This window comes from Capsicum annuum, chromosome 2, assembly GCF_002878395.1.
Source record: "Capsicum annuum cultivar UCD-10X-F1 chromosome 2, UCD10Xv1.1, whole genome shotgun sequence".
Taxonomy (NCBI): Eukaryota; Viridiplantae; Streptophyta; class Magnoliopsida; order Solanales; family Solanaceae; genus Capsicum; species Capsicum annuum.
Window position 1 is genome coordinate 72598934 of NC_061112.1, and position 21216 is coordinate 72620149.

A 21216-nucleotide genomic window follows, 5' to 3' on the forward strand; every position below is an offset into this window, starting at 1 on the left:
ATTTTATTTTTTAAAATATTTAATTATATTTCTAGAAACATCATCATCATCTCTCATTTCTAGAAATGTCTTGTAATAATGGATATATTTGGTGCAAATAGAAGACACATAGACACATATTTATGTATTAGAGAAATAATTTCTCTCTTATTTTTTTCATATGTCACCATTTGATTGGATACAAAATTTAAGAAATAAATAATAAATTTATCATAAGATTACCCCTCTCAAGCTGTATTTCTTAATAATAATAATAATTATAAGTGAGACTTAATAAACATAATTTAGGGATGATCCCATTATATAATTATTAAATAAGAAAAACTTTCTTTTAATTTAATTCTAGAAAATCATCATTTCTAGAAATGTCTTGCTATAATGTATATATGTGGTGCAACTAAAAGATACATGGACAAATATTTATGTGATAGAGAAATAATTTGTACGTCGTTTCTTTTATGTGTCACCATTTAATCGACTACGGAGTTTAAGAAATAAATAATAAATTTATTAAATTTATAAGATTATCTCTCTTAAGTTGTACTTTTTTTTATTAAGTGAGACTTAATAAATATAATTTAGGAATGATATGCCATTAAATAATTGCTACAAAAAATAACGACACATAAAATGAAACGAGAAAATATAAATCTTGCATTAAATATTTGCTAAATAAGAAAAAAATGATTTTTTTATATGAACTTTTTCAAAAATAACGACGCATAAAATGAAATGAAGGAAATACAAATCTTGACGTTAAAAAATGGCGACACATAAAATTAAACGAAAAATAGAAAAACATTGAAAGATATTTTTTGAAAATTACAATAAATCAATTATATATGAAATAACAAAACTATCTTTGGTAATCACTTTTAGAAATACAATGTAATGTACTTGTGGTCCAACTATAGATACATTGATATATAATATTCATTATGTGATAGAAAAGTGAAAACTTGAAAAGATATTTTTGAACAATAAAATAAATATGAAATACCAAAATTACCCATGAGCTAATTATATACAATGAAATGGATATGAAATACCCAAAATACCCTTGGTCTTCCCACTCTTCACTCTTCTATATAATACTAGATAGGTATGCCCATGCGTTGCACGGGCCCAACGCGTATAGTAGAATAAAATAAAGATATAACAGCAAGGGACTATTTCGTTTGATTGGATCAATTGATGGAAATGATTTCAAATGTATGTTTTATACAATCATGGGAATAACATACTACTGGATGCTCATATTTACATCTGATAGTGATTGTTGTCTATTTACATTATTAGAAATAATATTTATAAATTCTACAATAGGGGATGCAGTTGTCGTGCGAGCATTCACGATGAAACACCTGTTAAAAGACATTCCAACTTGCAGGACCAACACCTTACACCATGTTAATGACTTTTTAAGTATCATCTAAAGCAGGGCAAATAATTATTTTTACATGTATTGTCAGTTGAAAAAAAATGCTATAGTCATACAAGTGCAAGATAGTCTGACCTCCTCAATATGCTTGAGTTCTTTCTGATAGTCATCATGTGTGTACCTAATTTCTCAAACTGGGCTCGCCTGTCAGCTGAAAGAAAATAACTGATTAGATTATCACTATTCTACTGGCTCTTCCAAAGACCAAAACGTAGACAGAGGATGAAATACCAAAGTTTTCAAGATTGACACGTATTTTGTCAAAGCACTCCGCCACTCGAAGTGCAACAGAAGGATCAAAAAAATGTCCGCCACCAGAGGGATGTTGTAGCTGCATGTGTAGAACATTGATAAAATAAAAATGCTTGTATAATCAAGTCCATAAAATATCGATATATACTGATGAAAAATGAAACCTACTTCTTTTGCACCAGAGAATTTTTAATTTCAAAACATGCATCAACTTCTTTCTTTCCTTGGACTGTAATTCGGACTATGTCAGCTCCTGCATCAACGATTTTTATTACCTAAACAAATAAGAATTAGCATCATGGCTAAGATTGTATCGTCTTCCAGGTTTTCAAGCTCATTCAACAGGCATATTCAGATACATCATGCAAATAATTGGCAGAATATTTATGCTGAAAGTAGTTTAGAAGTAACAAGTGTTATACTGAAATATCCACAACATAGTTTTTAGGAACCCAACCAGATCACCTCACATAAGGTCCAACCAGATTTCAAACAACAGAAAAATAACATTCCTTAACAAACAAATCCAAAAGCAACATTCCTCAATCTAAATACACATCTTTGTGCAAAACTTAATATTTTTAATACTTTTACATAAAAACTAAGAAAATCAATGAAACAACAAAAACAACCACGTACTCACTGTAATCTTATGAGTGAGGTCGGGGGAGGATAGAGTGTACACAATTCTTACCCCTACTTTGTGGAGGTAGAGATAGAACCCAACTTCAACAATATAAAATGCAATCCATTAAGCTAAAAAAATAAGGGTCTATCAGAAAAAACCTTTCCTCAGCATAAGAGGTGGAAATCTCACCTTTTCGTGGAGCAACCGACATAGCATATGGAGTACTGATTGGAGGGACGGGCTGGAAATATGGATAGTGGTAGTGTTGTGCTCCATAAAGTTGGCCATCATGCCTCACAGTGGGGACAGGGGAAGTAGCAGGCAAGTATGTAATATAGGCTGCATAACCATAGCTCTGGTGATACATAAGTGACCCGTTGTCCCCATAAGCTCCCTGCAATTTAAACATATGAAAGCCAAAAACATAAACAAAAACCCAACTAACATTTATTCAAAAGCTATAATGTAAGTCCAGAAGCATAAAAGATCCGATGATATGAAAAAATCCAACACGCAATTAGATTACCACATCAAACACGTTCAAACAGAATAACTTACAGTCATATCAACTCCATCTTAGGTAGATGTACATATAGTCTTATAAATCCAATTGACTAAAAACAGAATATACTAACACAAGTCACAACTGTACACATCAATATATACTTACAACTCAAAAAAAATGGAAAAATGGGTAACTATAGCACAAGTTATGCTATACACATAATTTCAACATTCATAACTAAAATGGAGAAAAGGTGTATGAAAAATTAGGATTAAAAAACAGAACAACACAAGATTATATAGTGCACCAATATACACCTAACCTGTAGCTTTAAAATGGCCAAATATAGCACAATTAATGTAACAAGACACATAATCTTTAACATTTATAACTAAAATAGACAAAAGGGGTAAAAAAGAACATACCAACACAAGATTTTATAATGCATCAATATATACCTGTAGCTTAAAAATGGCTAGTATAGCATAAGTATTATCCGATACACATAAATTTTGACATTTGTAAGTAAAATTGACAAAAGGGGCATAAAAAATTATAGAAAAAAAAACATACCAGCACAAGATTTAATAGTGCATCAATATATACCTATGCTTAAAAATTGTCTAAGTGTAGCACAATCAATGTAACAAGACACATAATTCTTAACAAGTATAACTAAAATGGACAAAATAGGTATAAAAAAATTGAACATACCAGCACAAAATTTTATAGTGCATCAACTTCACTTGCATCTTGAATAGGAACCACATCGTAGAACCCTCCCATGAATCCATAAGAGTATTCAGATCCCAGTTAGATTTATCAGTGGGTACAGTATCATCAGCACCATTGTTATTCAATTCGTTCTTTCATCTTCCTTTCTGAGACATGACCTTTTATTTATTCAAAAGAAGTATTTACAGTTCCACACAGGCAGATACAAAAATTAAGTATTGTATCTCAACAGAGAGAATCGTGTCTCCATGTAGCATAAATTCTGTCAAGGCAACAATAATATTGTTGTCCCCATCATACCACAAGGTAGCATAAAGAAGATTTTTGTGTATGGAGATATCATGTTTTGGCAACTGAATGGTGTCATAACAAAACAACACTTATTAAAGGAAAGAGTATAAAACAATGACACAAAAATAATGCTAACTCGGGCCATCCTGGACCATCATCAATGCCACATAGACACCAGCAGTGAAAGAATACAGAGGACCAAGATCACCCGCTGGTCGTGTTGCTCGAATGCGCTCACCAACCTTCCACATCCTTTGTCCGTTAATTTTTCCCATTGGGAAGGATGGTAATCCCTCCTTTTCCTGCATGTACAGAACCAAAGATAAAATTATTTTACTTTCATATTTGATGTTTTTCCTATCCCCTTGAAAATTTAAATTACCAGGTCTAACGTGTGAACTAAATTAAAATGAACAAGAAAAGGCGTCATTAGCTAGGTAGTGGTAGGATTTTAGTCTAAAACTTAAAAAGAGAAGACACCAATGCCCTTCTGCTACGATTGATTAGAAAAGTTTCTAGATAATTCTACAAACCTGAAACACTTGTTTCTTTGTAAAACAGACTCTTTTCACGAATCATACTCAACAACATTAAAAGAGACCTGGTGAATGGCAAAACTTGTATTAATTCCAGCACCATTGATTTCTTTTCCTTGAACATATAATCGCCTAACTGAGGGACCCATTCCCTTGGGACAAACAACCACACTCATATTCTTCGGGAAGTCTAGTCCTATTGACTGCAAATGGCCAAGGAGGAAACCATGTGAAAGACAAAGTATGCTATTTGGATTCATGTGAGAACACACTTTCTTATAATTATCAGCCTGTAAATACATCAAAAAATTAGACAGAACAACAATGAAAAAAAAGGTAATATCTGCACACTGGTGAAAGAATAAGCTACCCGGTTAAGCAATCAAAAATCTAGATGTGTTAACAGAGATTCACTTGACATTTTGAAGCATCTCTGGAGCTTTAACCCCCCTCCCCTTAAGAAAGCTTCCGCAATTCAATTACATTGATTCCAAATACTCAACAATATTTACACCAGGACAAAAATTGGCCCCAACATTCTAATTCACAGATTTGAGCACCCCAAAGGTGAATGTGATTCCAAAAGATGAAGAAGAGAAGGCATGAAAAGTAACTATATACCATGAGCTAGATTGTATCTTGATCAAAAATAATTATAGACTTACAAAAATAATTGTACTAAGTTAGCTAAGACGTTGAACTATTGTGTGAAAGAAGCATTCAATAAAATGTAACTACCAAAAAAACATAATTACCAAGTGTACTTGCTACAAAATTTAATTACCAAAGTCTAAAGAGGTTCAAAAGAGTATATACGGATTGCCTCAAGATGAATGAAGATAGCAGAGGTTAAAACCACTCTCATCTCAACTCCAGCATCCTCGTATTTGTGAATACACTGATCATCAGAATCTTGGACTCAATAGTACCTTTGAGACTGAAAGCTTATCGTCTTGCATCATGGAATCCTCACCCGAACTAATATTTATTTTGTGCCTTTTTGGAGCAACAACAACTTCAGTTCCTAGGATAAGTTGTATTGATAACAACCAGGCAAGTCAGATAGATATTCACAAATTTGAAGTTTACAAAATACAGATTAAGCGCATGAAAAGAATATTTTTTATGTCCTAACACTATTGACATCATTTGCTACCAATATGAAGTTAAAAGGAAGAGGTGAAAAATCAACCAAGAACATTGCAAATATGCAACATTTACAAAATGTACATCGTAATCTTCTTTCCATCCTTAAATAACAACATGTATATATTAAATGAAGGCAAAAAAAGCCTTAATCCATGATCTTGGTAAACGACAGTCCCTGGAAATAAACACCAGCAATTATCTTCTCTTTCTAGTAAGTGATTCAAGGATTTATGCAACATTGTCAGATAATACATGAAAGAAAGTAGACACTAAACTCCACGACGTGCATCTCCCTTTAAAAACTTTAGATTACAGTTGGGGAAGCTTTTGAAGAAATTAACCAAGTTTCTATTCAGAAATAGAGCACAACTATAAGGAATAAATCAAATTGATCAACCAATGAATTAACATCATCTTAACTACCTATGTCAGCGAAAGGGATAAGATAACTCAATAAAAACCAAAATAAGTCATAAGTGGGACTTTCGTTGTTCATTTTGTTGGGATACAAAAAGAATTTTAAGAACAACAATAACTTACTTCATAATCAGTTGGGTGGGGCAAGTGGTGATCACTGATTTTGTGAGCAGGTCAGATCCAGGTGAAGGTCCCTTGAGATAAAAAGATAACTTGATCGAGCATATTGATAGTCAAAATGAACCCTCCAACACTTGCCAACCTTCTTTCGTAACAGATTTTCTGCATGGGATAACGTGCTAACATTATATATGTTTCATAAACAATATTCTGTAATAATAAGGCTAAAGATATAGACTCTAACTTTGAAATAAATAAATAGCTTATTTCTACATTTTGGTAAACAAGTAGTAATGTAGCTTGGACGTTAATAGAGCCATGAAAAGTACCCTAGACTCCAACACGAGCTGAAATTGTTTAAACACAACCTACTTAAATTCTACTTGTAATATCTTGCTCCAAGCCTTGCCAACATTCAGTACGATTCGTGAAAACAATATAAGAACAACGTACATCTTTTGTAACTCCTTTATATTTACCATAACAAGCTGCAGCCACAAATGCATTGCAACAATTGGTGTGTCGCAAGTGCAAACTTTTTGAAAAGTCATGGTTAAGGATGACGTTAATAGCTTCATCACTTCCTGTCCATCTATGTCTGAAAAAAATCAAGAAAATTCAACCTAAAATATCAAAGAACCTCAAATCCTTGGCAATCAAGTGCCATTGGCCAAGCACCAAACCACGCTCCAATAACGGCTCCATAAGCAGATAGACAGATCATATAGTCTGTGGACTCATTTGGCCTACAAAAATAAACATACTAAATAAGGTCTAGGAGAGCTCTAACATACAAATATCTAATGCCCAAAACTAAGAGAATGAAATATACTTTGTTCTAGCAAATATTCTGTGCCAATCAGTCCATGATGAGCCAAAAACACAAGCCACTGGTACAAACTGCCAAACCAATATTACTGAATGCATGAGATGAATCCTCCAAAGCATAAGATGAATCCTGTCAAATCAATTTTTTTCAACGCAAACTCATTCAATATAGCACTCCAAGACACAACATTTCTCATAGGTATTTCGTCAAATACTTGGTAAGCATCCACAATTCCTCCAAAATTACTATAAAAAGTGATGAAAGAACTACCAACATACACATTTGATAAAAACCCATTAACAATAACCAAACAATGTACTTGAATCTCTACAGTAAAATTCATTGTCGATGCACATAAACTCATAGCATTTGATACTAAACTCACACCAATTTTCGATCCTTCTTTATGCAACTATTATTCCTAGAGTTACAGTTAAAAACTGCGGCAAATAATTTCAACTCCTTTTACATTTTAATTCAGAGAAGAAAAGGATAATAGAAACAACAAATAAGAAATCAATTTGCATTCACATAAAAATAGAACTATTTCTTCGTATAATCATTCATGAATTCGTCTCTTTTCACAGGATTTGAAGGTATACTTCTAAAAATTCAAAATCCAAAGTAAATAAAATCAGTGCCATCATTTTATCTTTCATCTTTAACTATGTCGGATGACGATCATATCGAAACACGAAATGATAAGAATCATGTTAGGAATCTTAAAAGAGATCAAAAGGCAAGTACTGATAAAATTGAATGAAAAATGAAGAGTTTGGAAAATATTGTAAGATGAACACCTGAAATTGTAACTTTTTGTTAAAGGAAAAAGAACCAAAAAAGTGGTTGAAAGTGAAATACACTCAATAATCTTTCCTCTGGGAATATAAAAGAGAGAAAGAAATCAGGGTTTGACCACCATGGAAAAGCTGGGAAGGCAGGCGTAAGAGAGTGATATGAGTACTCTAGATGCTTCTAAACGTTGCTAATAGATAAAAATATCTTGATGTGAAATTATAGTATTGCCCTTGGTCGTCCCTTCCTTGGCTTTTCTATATAGTAGAAACTAGTTATATTAGGCCCGTGCTAAGTCCGGGCCCAAACTCATGATAATAATATTTTAATAAAAATAGAATATGTATCATATCTTCTTAAAGAATAATTATAGAATTTAATGACATATTAAACATGTATTATTGATAAGTACTCATAACTGCTAAAAATTTTTAGTTATTTAATTAGATAATTTTTGAGCAAAAAAATAATTTATGAGAAAGGAAGTTTGGTAGGAGGATGAGCAAATACAAATAACTTCATATTTTGTAAGTAACATGATTTAAATTATATAAAATGGTTACAATTCGATGAAAATCATAAAGTGAAAAATATGGACATTTTTATGATTTGTGAGCATATAAGTTTTTATTTATTGATAAAAAATGATCATTTTGACAGTTATTAATTTTTAGTTTCGCTCATAATATTTTACGGGACAAAAATTTAAGCTAGTTAAATTTGACAATATAAATCTAGTATTAGCCAAAATTAAGGAAAAATCATTGAATGAACCTCAAGAATTAATTTAGTTTTTTTATATATATTTTATGAATAAAATATTAATTATCAATTAAATAACAAGTTGATCTAATTTAATTTAGCTTTAAAGTTTAATCAAAGTGACTATTAAAAAGTGTCACATAAATTGAAATAAAGAAGAAGAATAAGTAAGTTCTAATAGTGCTTCATTTGAAAATGTAATGTATATAGCTTTAAAATTGGCTAAATTTTACAAAAATGCATAATGACAAATATGTAAAAGTAATTCACTACTTCTTTCGATTCATATTATATGGTATTTTAGTTCCTGCAAAATCAATTGCCCTTATAAAATAAAAAAAATCTTTATTAAATTATACTCATTTAAGTAGTATCAATTTAATATTATTTCTTGATTGTGTAAGCTTTTATTTATTTATATAATATTAATTTGAGTTTTCTTATTAATATATTTTAAATTATCTATTTTTTTTTAATTAAATGTGAAACCCAAAATATCATATTATAATGTGAATAGGGGGAAGAAAATAATATTCACACTAAGATTTTTTTTTTCATCCGATGTCTGGTACCAGCATTGGAGCCCTGACTAATTCAGATCGCGTGTTGCAGGGCCCATTAAGGTGGTAGCGCTCCCAACATATTCACAATAAGGTACGAATAAAACCTAAAATGCCATATAATATGAATAGTACCATGAATAGGGAGAAGAAATAAAAAAGTAATCATTCTCAAAAAGTTACTAGGCTCATAAGGAAAAAAAACAACAAAACTTAAGAGTATGCCCACGTGTATTTTATCAACCAATTGAATTATTTATAAGTATTCCCAAAGTGACCCTGTGAGGATGACCAAAAAGGTTATCCTCACTTATATATAGTACTAATAAATAGTTATAAGGCAAAATAACCTTCTGGACCCCTGTACTATGTCGGTTTTGTAAGTTGGACATTTTTACTTACATGTTTGTCATCTGGACCCCTGAACCCACTAAAAATCAACATTTTAAATACATTTTTGGTGAGTGTAATACACTCTCCCACATCAGCTGCCATATCAGCTGCCACGTGTGCCACATTATCTGCCACGTTATTTTTATATGTAAAAAATAAATAAATAAATAAACAAACAAAACAACCCCTACCCCATTTTCTCTCTCTTCCCCCTTTTCTTTCCTTTTCTGGTTCTTTCTCTCTATTTCTTCTTTTTTTTCTTAATCTTCTTTCTCGTCTTCTCATTCTTCTTTTCCTTTTATCATCTTCATCTTCTTATTCTTCTTGTTCTACGGAAAAATTAAAAAGTGAGGGCCAAAAATTTTAAGAAGTATGGAAAGAAGAAATTTTTAAAGATTTTTGTGATTTGAGTAATTTAAGAAACTTGAAATTCAATGTAAAGACTCAATTTTAATGCTTTCTTTAAATTTTTTGTGATTTGTGTAATTCGAGAAACTTGAAATTCAATATAAAAATATAATTTTTGTGCTTTTTAAATTTTTTTTGTGATTTGGATAGTTCAAGAAAGTTGAAAATTCTTGAATTGAGTGAATTTTGTGAATCGATGTCTTTTTGAATGGAGGTTTCTTTGCTTGGGAACTGGTGGAGCGCCGAGGGAGAGGGGCTGGGGGTTGAGATAGGGGAGAGGGGCTTGGGGAAAAAGGCTGGAAAAATGATGGGGGGAGAGGGGGGAGAGGGGGAGAAGGCTGGGGTTGGGGGAATGGGGTGCTGGATGGGGCCTGAGCCTGGAGGGGCTGGGGAAGGGGGCTTGGGGAAGGTTTTTTTTTATTTTTTTTTTAAATTTATTATTTTTAAAAATATTTTTAAGTTAAAAAATATGGAGGAAAAAAAGATATTTTTAATTATTTTTTTAATTTTAATATTATTTTTAATTTTTTTTAAATTATTTTAATATAAAATTGATCAAAAATTGACCTCCACTGGCACCCCGGACGAGTGACTACACTCTCTTTATCCTAGTCAACCATTTAATGCCACGTAGACAAAGTCAATAGTCAAAGGGCTTAAAAAATAGTTTTTAGTGAGTTCAAGGGTTCAGATGACAAACATGTAAGTAGAAGTGTCCAACTTACAAAACCGACATAGTATAGGGGTCTAGAAGGTCATTATGCCTAGTTATAATATATATATATATATATATATATATATATATACTTTCTATCCAATTGATATTGAGTTAATACATAAAAATGACCCTAAACTTGACACCAAATTATAACTTTGACCTTAAACTTTGACAGTACACAAATATGACCTTTAACTATTCAAAACTGCACAAATATGACCTTTAAATGACTCTTCACTATTATTTTTTCATTATTTTCGGCTCAAAGATGAAAATGACATCTAATTTCTTTTGTCATTGCGGAAAAAGAGCAATATTAAAGATTTATTAATTAGGCGGGTCAGCCTCATATGAAAAAATCGAGAGGGTATGTATAGATATTATAAAGCATAGGACGAATTTAAGTTATATAATATATCTAAATATTATTTATTTAAATATTAAATTAAAGATGAAACTATACTAATAATAAAAAAATTGTAGTTTTAATAAAACGTTATTAAATTAATGTTATTAAGGATAGTAGTAGTAGTATATTAAATTAACGTAATTAAAATGTTATTAAATTAACGTTATTAAAACGTTATTAAATTAACGAGGGGCGGACCTACGTGGTTGCCATGGAGTTCACTCGAACCTCCTCGGTAAAAAATTACGCTGTATATATATAAGATAGAAAATGTATATTTATGTATGTGTATTAATGTTGAACCATATGAAACAAGACACTTAGATAGTCCAGTGGTGTTATTTGCTTTTCTTGGGCGCTTCCTTCAGCCTATTGTGCGGGTTCGATCCCTGCTAGTGGCTGTTTTTTTTTTTAATTAAAAAAAAGCTAGGTGCTGCTACTATAGAAATAAATAAAATAATAATAATAATTTTTTAAAATTAAAAAAAAGTTAGGCGCAGTTACTATAGAAATAAATAAAAAAATTATAATAATAATAATAATAATAATAATAATAATAATAAAAACGACATTATTTTAACACAAAAAGCAAAACTTTGACAGTGCACAAATATGACCTTTAACTATTCAAAACTGCACAAATATGACCTCTCTCTAAGTCAGCCCTTTTAACGATGTGGCACCGTGTGATTGGATTACCTTTCCACGTAGGCGCGAGTGAAACTCACGCATGGGGTTACAAAATTGGAGGTCATATTTGTTCAGGTTTTGAAAAGTTTAGATCATTTTTATTTTCATGTATTAACTCATTGATATTCTCTATATATAGTGAAAAAATGAACATTCTAAAAATAGTGAAAAATGAAGATTGTCATCATTCTACCAGAACATGTGACATTTTCTTTATAAAATTAAAACTAAAAAATGAATTTTAAACCATTAAAGGAAAAATAAAAGTCTTCTTCTTCGGCAACGCCCTTTATAGTAATAAAATGTGAACATATTTAAAAATTCCAAAAGAATTCATGGAAAAGAATATTTCCTCAAAAGCTATTTATTTACCGATTAAAAGTATGTGGATTTTGCATAGAAGGGAGGAGGGGCTGCAAAGGTGGTGGCGGAGTTTAGAAAATAATTTTGTTATTTATAGTTTTTGTTGAAAAATAATTTTTCTTTTTCTTTTTTCTCATAATTTATTTTTTACAATTATTTTGACCGAGATGCTACGTGTCATTTCATTCGTTACTCTGATATGTCATTGGAAAGTGTCTTCTTATACACTCTTTACATGTTTAGCACAGTCAAAGAAATATGTCAAAATGATACAGTAGAACCTACAGGCTACAACTAGTATTAATATGGTACATGTTTTAGTAAAAGTGTTTTAAGTGAAAGATGTGTTTCGTATGGGCTCAACCAGGAGAAAATGAGGGTGTTGTAGTGTTTTTGTTTATTTTAGAGAAATGGCAATAGTCAAAGAATATTATTATCCCAAAACAATAAGAATAAGTTTAGTAGACAATTCCCAAAGGTGACAATCTAGGAAATTTACTCGACCTATCTATGAACTCAATGATCACAAAGCCATTGAATATGTACATAGCCCGGAAAGACAAAGCCACTGAATATGTACATAGCCCGGAAAGGAAGAAAGACAACAAACTAGTATCTATATTGTCAAAAATCCAGTGGTATCCGTGGATTGCAAATAGACATGTTTGCAAAATTCACAGAAGGCAAAGGAAAAAATTGTGTGCTTCAAATAGTCACTGTTCTCACATAATTGATAACTTGCTAAAAAAAGAGCAAATTGGAAGTTTTTGCGAGTTCAATTTTCTACAATTCCCTTGCCCCCTTGTATCCAATATATTCTGATAGATAGGAGAAACCCCCACATGTACTGATCTTTGAGGAGGAGTATATAAGTACATATTGTGCATGAATAAGCCCACAGAACCAAAAAGAAAAATTCATGCAATGTATAGGCGAAAGATAAGCAGAAAAAGTCACTACCAGCAAGAAACAGCTCCTTACACAAAATCCTTTATTAACCAAAAAGAGAATATCAACATGCATAATCCTTTTATACATCCAAGTCACACTGTAAGCATAGATTCAAAAAAACTGTAAAGTCAGTGATTTTCTACTGTACGGAAAAACCATTGACATAGTGAATTAAGGCTCCTTCAGCTCATGTAGCATAGCAAGGCTGTTTGTGTATGGCAGGAACTTTTTGCCATGGCCCATAGTGAATGAACTTGCTATAGACTCAACTTTCTGCTCGCTGATGTGATAAAAGTGTATATATTGGCCAGACTGAATAGCCACAGCATCACTGTTAACACATGGTAGTACCTTGCACGCTTGAGTAAAACTCCTATCCGGTCCAAGAGTCACACTAACAGTGCGCTTCAAGATCATTTCCATGCCTTGGTAGATATCTATTAAGAAAACATTTCCACATTCATTATTAGCAGCAACGTAGCACAGCTCACCTTCCATCTGTGTTAAGGATCCATGTCTTCCAACTTGATCAGGTAAAGATATAATTGCAGGGATCTCAACTTTGACATCAAAGGCCAGTACTTCGTTTGATTTCGTCTCATAATAAGCAACCCCATTCATATAGAAACCCCCACCAACAAGCCTTGGGTTTTCTATGTCAGTACAGTATGCAGAAGAGCAGCTCCAAGTATTTGATTCAGAAGAGTAAATCTCAAAGCCGATTATAGGCTGACCAAGCATAGGAAATGCACAGATAACATGATAATACGCCTCAATGTTACGAAGAGAGGGCTCAAATGCAAGAGCAACTGCGGGTTCCTCCCCGTGATAACACTGAGGAAGAGGGAGCATTTTCCAGTCCTGGCTTGCAGGGTTGCAAACATAATACTTTTCTGACCCCTGACAAAGGAGCAATCCGCTGCAAGAACTTAGAATTTTGACAACTTCAGGCAAGAAATCAAGGGCTGGGCAGGGAACTCCACTTGTAGAATGGTCCAGAGATAAAAACATAGTTTCCGTATCCCATTCCATCTTCATATCTTGACAGAAGTAGCCCGAGAAACTCTTGCAAGAGAAACTTTGTTGGTGGCTTAATAGGGGACAAGCTATCCATTTATCCCATTCTTTTGACACAGCCTTAAACCTCATAAGCGATTTTGCAGGAAGGAATGGGAGTACATGTTCCTTCACCACATCTTTTATCTTCTTATCCCCTTCCCTTATGATGTGTGTAGGAAATTCATGATTCTGATAAGCGTCAATCTTAAAGCCATAATCTGCAAGCTGCAGTGCAATGAGAGAGTTTTCAAAGTGAGGTATAGTAGTCAAAATAAAGAGTTTTTTCTCTCATAGACTCTCTCCTTTGCTTCTTCTAAGGAGAAGGTTTACTTCTACAAAGCAGAAAGGTCTAAAAGAAGCTGCTATAGAGAAAACAGGGGACTAAGATTGGACAATCATGAACTATAATAGGATATTCAATTAATTGAAGCTTGTATGTTGCACGAATTGTAAGTCAAGTGCATTCATCACCAAAAAGAAGAGGGTAATACATGAGAAAATCTAGACCACTAATCATCAGAAGAACACTTCGAACTTTGATTCAATTTTTTTTGCCAAACATGACTCAGAACCAACAGAACGTTTTCATTTTAATTGCTGTTTAAGTCACAAGGGAAGTGCACAATGTACAACACAATTATTAAAAAGAAAAGGCCTTAAACAAGCAAGAAATAAGCAAAACAGTTGCTAATTTACTCTGTTGAAGATGAGTTGTACTACCTATGCGCACTTTTTATGGAAAAGAAGATCAATCTTTCATAAAGAACATGAAAATACCTTTTCAAGACCGTGCCTCTGAGTGGTAATTGCTGAGGAAAATCCCTTGAAGATAGTAGGAGAATTATCGTCCCATCCTTCAGAGTCATCATTCATGTAGTCTGCTTGAGAGAATTCCATTTTTCTGCAATTAGGAAATAGTCATTCCAAAAGTCATATATCAGCAGCAGAAAGACCGGCAATCACTGCAATAAGGTCAAAGATTAACAGTTTAACAACTGTATAGGCAATGCAAGTGACTGATTCCGTGAAATTTCTGCTAAATTCCAATATTTTTCTTCTTTCTAAAAGAATGAAAATAAGAAAAAAAAAATATATATAAGGATGGAATTTGACGAAAATGTAACGGAAGCAGACACTTACATTGTACTTGTACACTACCGAATTCATACCAAGATAACTATTATCATCAACGACTAATGGTCAACCCTCACGACTAAGACTTTAAATCAAAGAATTTCTAATTGATATCCTCTTTTCAATATTGGATCATGTACCAAGATTTACCCAAAAAAAAAACTCTCATACTGTCTTTACTAGGGTTTAGTGTAACTTACCATAGAAGGAAACACACACACACACACACTAATTCTTCATATAAACAATTTGTAAAACAAGAAAATTTGTAATTATATTTACAGAAAAGAGAAACAGAAATTCATCAAGAAAATCGAAGCAGAGATTGTAGAATTTCGATATCATACAGAACAGAATAGAGCAAGTTAAACAATTCTAAAATTCAAATAATTTCTTGATATACATATTTTTAGGAAGAACCCTTCAAAGAAAACAGAAAAAAGAAGGAAAAAACAAGGGAATAAAAAAAAAAAAGATTCACACATTGGAAACACAGCAAGACAAAAAGGAAATGACAAAAGTTGTTGAAGAAGAAAAACACACAGAGATGAAATCAGAATTACATGATGAGAGATACTTCCAGAGCGATGTCTAGTCTTTTTTTCTGGGAAAAAAAACACAAATTTGTTGAAGAAAAAAAGAGAGAGAGACAGAGAGAGAGAAGGAAGGAAGGAGACCAAATGAGACTAGTGACTACAAAACTGATTACTAGAATTTGGTTTTATGGGACACTAGGAGGATAGTGGAAATTATTATTATTATTATTATCTAAACTACTATTATCCGAATTTTTATGACATAATAATATTGTTCTTATTTCGAGAGTTAAATTTTATTATTTAAACCACCAGTTCTGACATAATTTTTAAAGTTGTTGAAAAATAATTTATATATTTAGAAATATATAGAAAATACTATAAGTCTATAACTCACAAGAATTAGTTTAAAATATTTATAGCACATATAAATAAATCGATGTTAATTTTTTTTTATTTGACTCTCAAAATTTAAGGCATGTTATATTCATACTAGATACTCGTGCCCGTGTAAGACACGGACATTTTGACAACACTAATGAATAAAAGAGATTCAACTTTGGGAAAGATTATTTTTTAATTATTTTAATTGTTTAGTGTAGGAGTAAAAAAAAGAAATGTAATACAATGAGCCAATGTTGTGTGGAACAAAATTGAGCTTGCTAGATTGGTCCAACCAATACAAAAGTAATTATATAAGTCGATAAAAATCTAGTTAGATTGTTGCAACTACAATTGACGGCACGTCTTTCATTTGGACATTCCAGAAAAAGTACATGATGCACGTTTCATTTGAAAGTTTCATATATATAAGTTGAAGAGACATGCATCGATTTCAAAATATTTAGTGCACCATAAAATTACCGAAATACCCTTGGTAGTCATTTAATAAGAAACAAAAAGATATTTATAAAAAATTACTACCATGTATAATTTAATTACAAAGGTCTAAATAAAAATATTATTAAAATAATATATGAGGACAAAACTAATAAATATAGGAAAAATTAAAATGCATGTGTAATCATTTTATTGCACCATAAAATTGAGGAGAAAACTAATAAATATAAGAAAATATGTGTAACCATTTTATTGCACCATAAAATTAACGAAATACCTTTGGGGTATAAAAAATAAGTAATTTAATTAGAAATCAAAAAATATTTATAAAAAATTACTACCATGTATAATTCAATTATAAAAATCTAAATAAAAATATTATTAAAATAATACATGAGGACAAAACTAATAAATATAAGAAAAAAATAATATGCATGTGTAATCATTTTATTGCACCATAAAAATGAGGACCAAACTAATAAATATAAAGAAAAAATAATATGCATGTGTAACTATTTTATTGCACCATAAAATTATCAAAATACACTTGATAGTCATTTAATAAGGAATAAAAAGATATTTATACAAAAACAGTACCATGTGTAATTGAATTACAAAGGTCTAAATAAAAATATTACTAAAATAATACATGAGGACAAAACTAATAAATATAAGAAAAAACCAATATGCATGTGTAACCATTTTATTGCATCATAAAAATGAGGATAAAACTAATAAATATAAGAAAAAAATAATATGCATGTGTAACCATTTTATTGCACCATAAAATTATTGAAATACCCTTGGTAGTCATTTAATAAGGAACAAAAAGATATTTATAAAAAAAGTATCGTGTATAATTTAATTACAAAGGTTTAAATAAAAATATTATAAAATAATACATGAGGACAAAACAAATAAATATAAGAAGAAAACAATGTGCATGCGTACCCATTTTATTGCACAATAAAAATGAAAACACAACTAATAAGTATAAGAAAAAAATCATATGCATGTGTAGCCATTTTATTTACTACTATATATAAGTAAAGATTGGAGTGACTTATAATAATAATAATAATAATAATAATAATAATAATAATAATAATAATATAATAATAATAATAATAATAATAATATTAGTAATGGTAATAGTACAAAAAAATATAATAGTAGTAATAATAATAATAATAGTAGTAGTAATAGTAATAGAAAAAAATATAATAATAATAGTAATAATAATAATATATAATTACTCTTATAAATGAAGGATTGGTCTACTATACAAAAAGAAAACAAAAATATAAGGAAAAAACAATGTGCATGTATAACTATTTTATTGCACAATAAAAATGAAAATAAACTAATAAATATAAGGAAAAAATCATATGTACATCAGTATGTGTAACCATTTTATTTACTACTATATACAAGTAAAGGTTAAAGCGACTAAAATTACCGAATTATCTTTGTTAGTCACCCCAACCTTCACTTATATATAGTAGTAAAGTAAAGTAATAATAATAATAATAATAATAATAATAGTAATAATAATAATATAATAATAATAATAATAATAGTAGTAGGTAGTAGTACAAAAAAATTACTCTAATAGTAATAGTAATAATAATAATAATAATAGTAATAGCAAAAATAAATAAATAATAATAATAATAATATATAATTACTTATAAATGAAGGATTGATGTACTATATAAAAAGACAAAATAGTAGTACACCCATTTTTCATTTATATATAAGAGTAATAATAAAAAAAGTAATAACTTGGGATGGGGGCATATACTCTATATTGATGTAACTAAATCAATCAATAAAATTAACAATGAGGGAACTTTAAAATATTTAAAAAGAATTAATTTAAGGATAAAAATGAAAAAAAATTGAATTAATGTTCATCTTTATTTTGTAAATAGACAAATATATGAACAAATACTTTTAATAATATGGACAAATAATAAAGAATATATTTTAAATCTAAAATTTAAAATCTCTAATGAGTTTTAAATTTGAAACCTCAAGATTCTTATTTAAGCGTTTGACCATAGATTGTGGATCAAATTTAAATTTTTTATCTCTATTTCTATTTGGTCATATATTTTGAATTAAATTTTTAAAATTTATCTACAAAAAATTTCAAGTTTCAAAAATTGATCCGGTGCAAGATATTTCACTTTCACTCACAAAGTTCAAATATTTCCAAATAAAACATGTGTCTAAACACATCTTCAAATTCTAAATATCATAATTTTAAAATATATGATCAAATAATAGCTTAATTCACTTTATTAATCACTAAGTTATACCGTTAAGTGCTATCAAATTGATATTAATGTTTTCATTCTTATAATTCAAAGACTTTTATCTCATAAGTGATACAAGTAATAAGTCGTACAAAATATCACTAATGATGAGGTGAGAAGTAAAATGATGACTAAATTATTCGATATACTAATGCTGCAAATTAGTGATCTTTAGTCTTTACACACCCACGACCCAAGCAAACAAAACGAACAGGAAAATTGGCAGATAATTCATGGAATACAGGCTCTGTGTTGCACCGACCCGAAATCCATGCCAAGGAAAACTATTAACAAAGACAACTGCCTTTGTCAACGCGTGCATATTTGACTAATACTTTGTCACATAAGAATTGAAAATATCATTAGACTCCATCCCAAGTTTTGCATTATATATGGAGGAAAATTGAAAAGGCAAATTCGAAGCCAACGTTTTGAGGGAGTAATTTCACACCTTGAGACTCTACTACAAAACAGTGAGATAATTAAGACAAATATCACTGTTAAGTATAAGAAAATATATAGTTTGTGACATAAAATTAAAAGTGACCTATATAGTGTTTCTCGACTAATTCCACAATGTATGACTCAATTTTTTTTTTTCATATTTAGCTCAAACCCGATACCTTTAATTAAAAGTAAAGAGTCTCAGTCATTCCACCGTAATTCATAATTATAAGAACAACTAATCAACGCATGCATCAGAAATATATAACAACGGTTCTTTTTTTTTGGTTTCTCAAGGTCCTCACAACCGGCAGCAGACTAATTCTCCGTTCCACTGTCAGTAGGAAACTGGCCACAGAATTTTCTCCATTCACCAGAGGTAGGGATCGAACTCCCCACCTCTTGCTTAAGGGGTGATGTGCTGAACCACCACACCTACCCTTGTGGTTAATAAGGTTTTTTTGGTAAACTCATCATAATAGAAAACCACCAATATATTCTCGCAGACAAACTAAACTGGGAAGGGAAACAAAGGTACTTCTACAAAGATACATACACCTAAACACATCCACAATAAAAATAAAACGAAGCGCAGATGGTGAACCTAGAATATTCTAATTAGATACCTGTGTTAAGTTGTCTGTGTTCATGTGATTTCATGCAAAAACAGAGACCGATGACCCATTCCACTCAAGGTCTAATTATTTAGAGATGACAAAATTAATCCATAAAAACGAGATGATAAAATTAGTATATAAAAATATAATTCATTTGATCTGTTAAATTTTGAGCGGGCTTATTAACCCACTCATTTATTTATTCAGTTCATCAACGTTAGGCTCACATACAGCCCAAGCTTATCAATGAAAAATTGTGTACTAAAAAATTATAATAAAAAAAGAAAATTAAAAAATTAAAACTTAATAAAAGTTCCCATTTTAAACCTATGTCAGCCAACTCATTTCTATTCAAGTAATTTAGTGTGGTTAAATGTTGTTGTTATTATTATTATTATTATTAATAATAATAATAATAATAACTTTTTAAAAAATTAGTGTGGTTATTAAGTCAGAGCCCGTTTTGAAACATTCAAATTCAACTCAATCGGCTCATTTAACACCTCTATAATTGTCACTAAATTTCGCCATACCATGCAAAGAGGAGACGGTTTTGAGCAGAGGACAAATTGAAATATAAAAGATGGAAAAGAGGGATTCAAACAAGTTATCGAATTGATCAAAACAGATATCGTAGAATCGAAACAAACAAACGAATTAATTAATAAATTATGATAACGATGACAAAATCCTAAAACAGAAAACAGAATCAAACATAAAATCCCAAATAAAACATGATCGGATGGAGAATTGAGGCAAGTAAAGATACATCTTTAGATAAAAATAAAAAACTCACAGAGACAGCTGAGTTGATCAAGTTTTTGAGAATTTTAAAGGAAGTCCTTTTTCTTTTCGTGGAGAGTTGTGAGTTAAAAAAAAAGGCAAGTGAACTGGCAGAAGAGTTGATTCTGTTGAGGAGACTGACGAGGAAAAGTAATCTTCGGCAATTAAGAGGAAATTTGGTTTTGGGTTGTGTGTGTAGGGTTGGGGTTGGGGTTGGGGTGTGTGTGTTCTGAAGGTTACGTGGATAATTTTCATTGATTTCACCTAGTCCATTTTTTTTAAAGTCAAGTCTCCTTGGCTTTTTCCTAGCAATTTTCTAGTCTACATGTTTTTTCTTCTAGAAAGTAATTAAATGGAAATCTCTATTAGCTTGAGAAAAAGGTATTTTTTTCAGCATAAAAATTTTAAATCTTAAATCGAATTTTAAAAATTTATATTCAAATATTTATTTAACCATTATATTTTGAAAATTTGATCTCAAATATTTAAAATCAGATTTAGATAAATTTCACTTTCCTTCAAAAATTTAA

At 30.6% G+C, this 21216-nt stretch overlaps 3 protein-coding genes and 1 long non-coding RNA gene across 11 annotated transcripts; all 4 read right to left on the reverse strand.

Annotated features, from left to right (window-relative positions):
- Positions 1–1371: 1371 nt before the first annotated feature.
- On the reverse strand, positions 1372–3992 carry LOC124885134 (4-hydroxy-3-methylbut-2-en-1-yl diphosphate synthase (flavodoxin)-like). Of its 2 annotated transcripts, XM_047406347.1 has the most exons (5): positions 3541–3992; positions 2511–2715; positions 1862–1968; positions 1673–1772; positions 1372–1592 (listed from the first exon to the last, which is right to left on the reverse strand). In XM_047406347.1, the coding sequence occupies exons 2-5, from the start codon at positions 2610–2612 to the stop codon at positions 1563–1565; spliced, it is 339 nt and encodes a 112-aa protein (XP_047262303.1). In that variant the 5' UTR covers positions 2613–2715; positions 3541–3992; the 3' UTR covers positions 1372–1562. The 2 variants fall into 2 exon arrangements, with proteins under 2 accessions (XP_047262303.1, XP_047262304.1); XM_047406348.1 differs by lacking the exon at positions 3541–3992 and having other exon boundaries at positions 2511–2886.
- Positions 3984–5035, reverse strand: LOC107860909 (ketol-acid reductoisomerase, chloroplastic-like). The gene is made up of 2 exons (XM_047407708.1): positions 4454–5035; positions 3984–4154 (listed from the first exon to the last, which is right to left on the reverse strand). Exons 1-2 carry the CDS (start codon positions 4688–4690, stop codon positions 3984–3986), a joined length of 408 nt encoding a protein of 135 aa, XP_047263664.1. The 5' UTR covers positions 4691–5035.
- Positions 5036–5178: 143 nt separating this feature from the next.
- On the reverse strand, positions 5179–6814 carry LOC107860908. Of its 2 annotated transcripts, none has more exons than XR_007051951.1 (3): positions 6715–6814; positions 6078–6236; positions 5179–5412 (listed from the first exon to the last, which is right to left on the reverse strand). It is a non-coding gene; the product is annotated as an uncharacterized LOC107860908 (long non-coding RNA). The 2 variants fall into 2 exon arrangements; XR_001671655.2 differs by having other exon boundaries at positions 6528–6814.
- Positions 6815–12978: 6164 nt separating this feature from the next.
- Positions 12979–20934, reverse strand: LOC107858526 (F-box protein At5g07610). Of its 6 annotated transcripts, none has more exons than XM_016703229.2 (3): positions 20700–20934; positions 14789–14912; positions 12979–14236 (listed from the first exon to the last, which is right to left on the reverse strand). In XM_016703229.2, exons 2-3 carry the CDS (start codon positions 14906–14908, stop codon positions 13124–13126), a joined length of 1233 nt encoding a protein of 410 aa, XP_016558715.1. In that variant the 5' UTR covers positions 14909–14912; positions 20700–20934; the 3' UTR covers positions 12979–13123. The 6 variants fall into 6 exon arrangements, with proteins under 6 accessions (XP_016558715.1, XP_016558716.1, XP_016558714.1 ...); XM_016703230.2 differs by having other exon boundaries at positions 14789–14973; positions 20700–20912; XM_016703228.2 differs by lacking the exon at positions 20700–20934 and adding an exon at positions 15709–15863.
- Between the last annotated feature and the right edge of the window lie 282 nt (positions 20935–21216).

Bases quoted from the DNA above. Each gene is read 5' to 3' on its own strand.
- LOC107858526 (XM_016703229.2), bottom strand. From the start codon at position 14,908: ATGGAATTCTCTCAAGCAGACTACATGAATGATGACTCTGAAGGATGG. The intron at 14,237-14,788 runs GTATTTTCATGT...ATTGCACTGCAG, and splicing joins AGAGGCACGGTCTTGAAAAG to CTTGCAGATTATGGCTTTAA.
- LOC124885134 (XM_047406347.1), bottom strand. From the start codon at position 2,612: ATGATGGCCAACTTTATGGAGCACAACACTACCACTATCCATATTTCC. The intron at 1,969-2,510 runs GTGAGATTTCCA...TTATTTGTTTAG, and splicing joins GTCGGTTGCTCCACGAAAAG to GTAATAAAAATCGTTGATGC. The intron at 1,773-1,861 runs GTAGGTTTCATT...CTACACATGCAG, and splicing joins AATTCTCTGGTGCAAAAGAA to CTACAACATCCCTCTGGTGG.
- LOC107860909 (XM_047407708.1), bottom strand. From the start codon at position 4,690: ATGTATTTACAGGCTGATAATTATAAGAAAGTGTGTTCTCACATGAAT. The intron at 4,155-4,453 runs GTCTCTTTTAAT...CTGTACATGCAG, and splicing joins CAAGTTTTGCCATTCACCAG to GAAAAGGAGGGATTACCATC.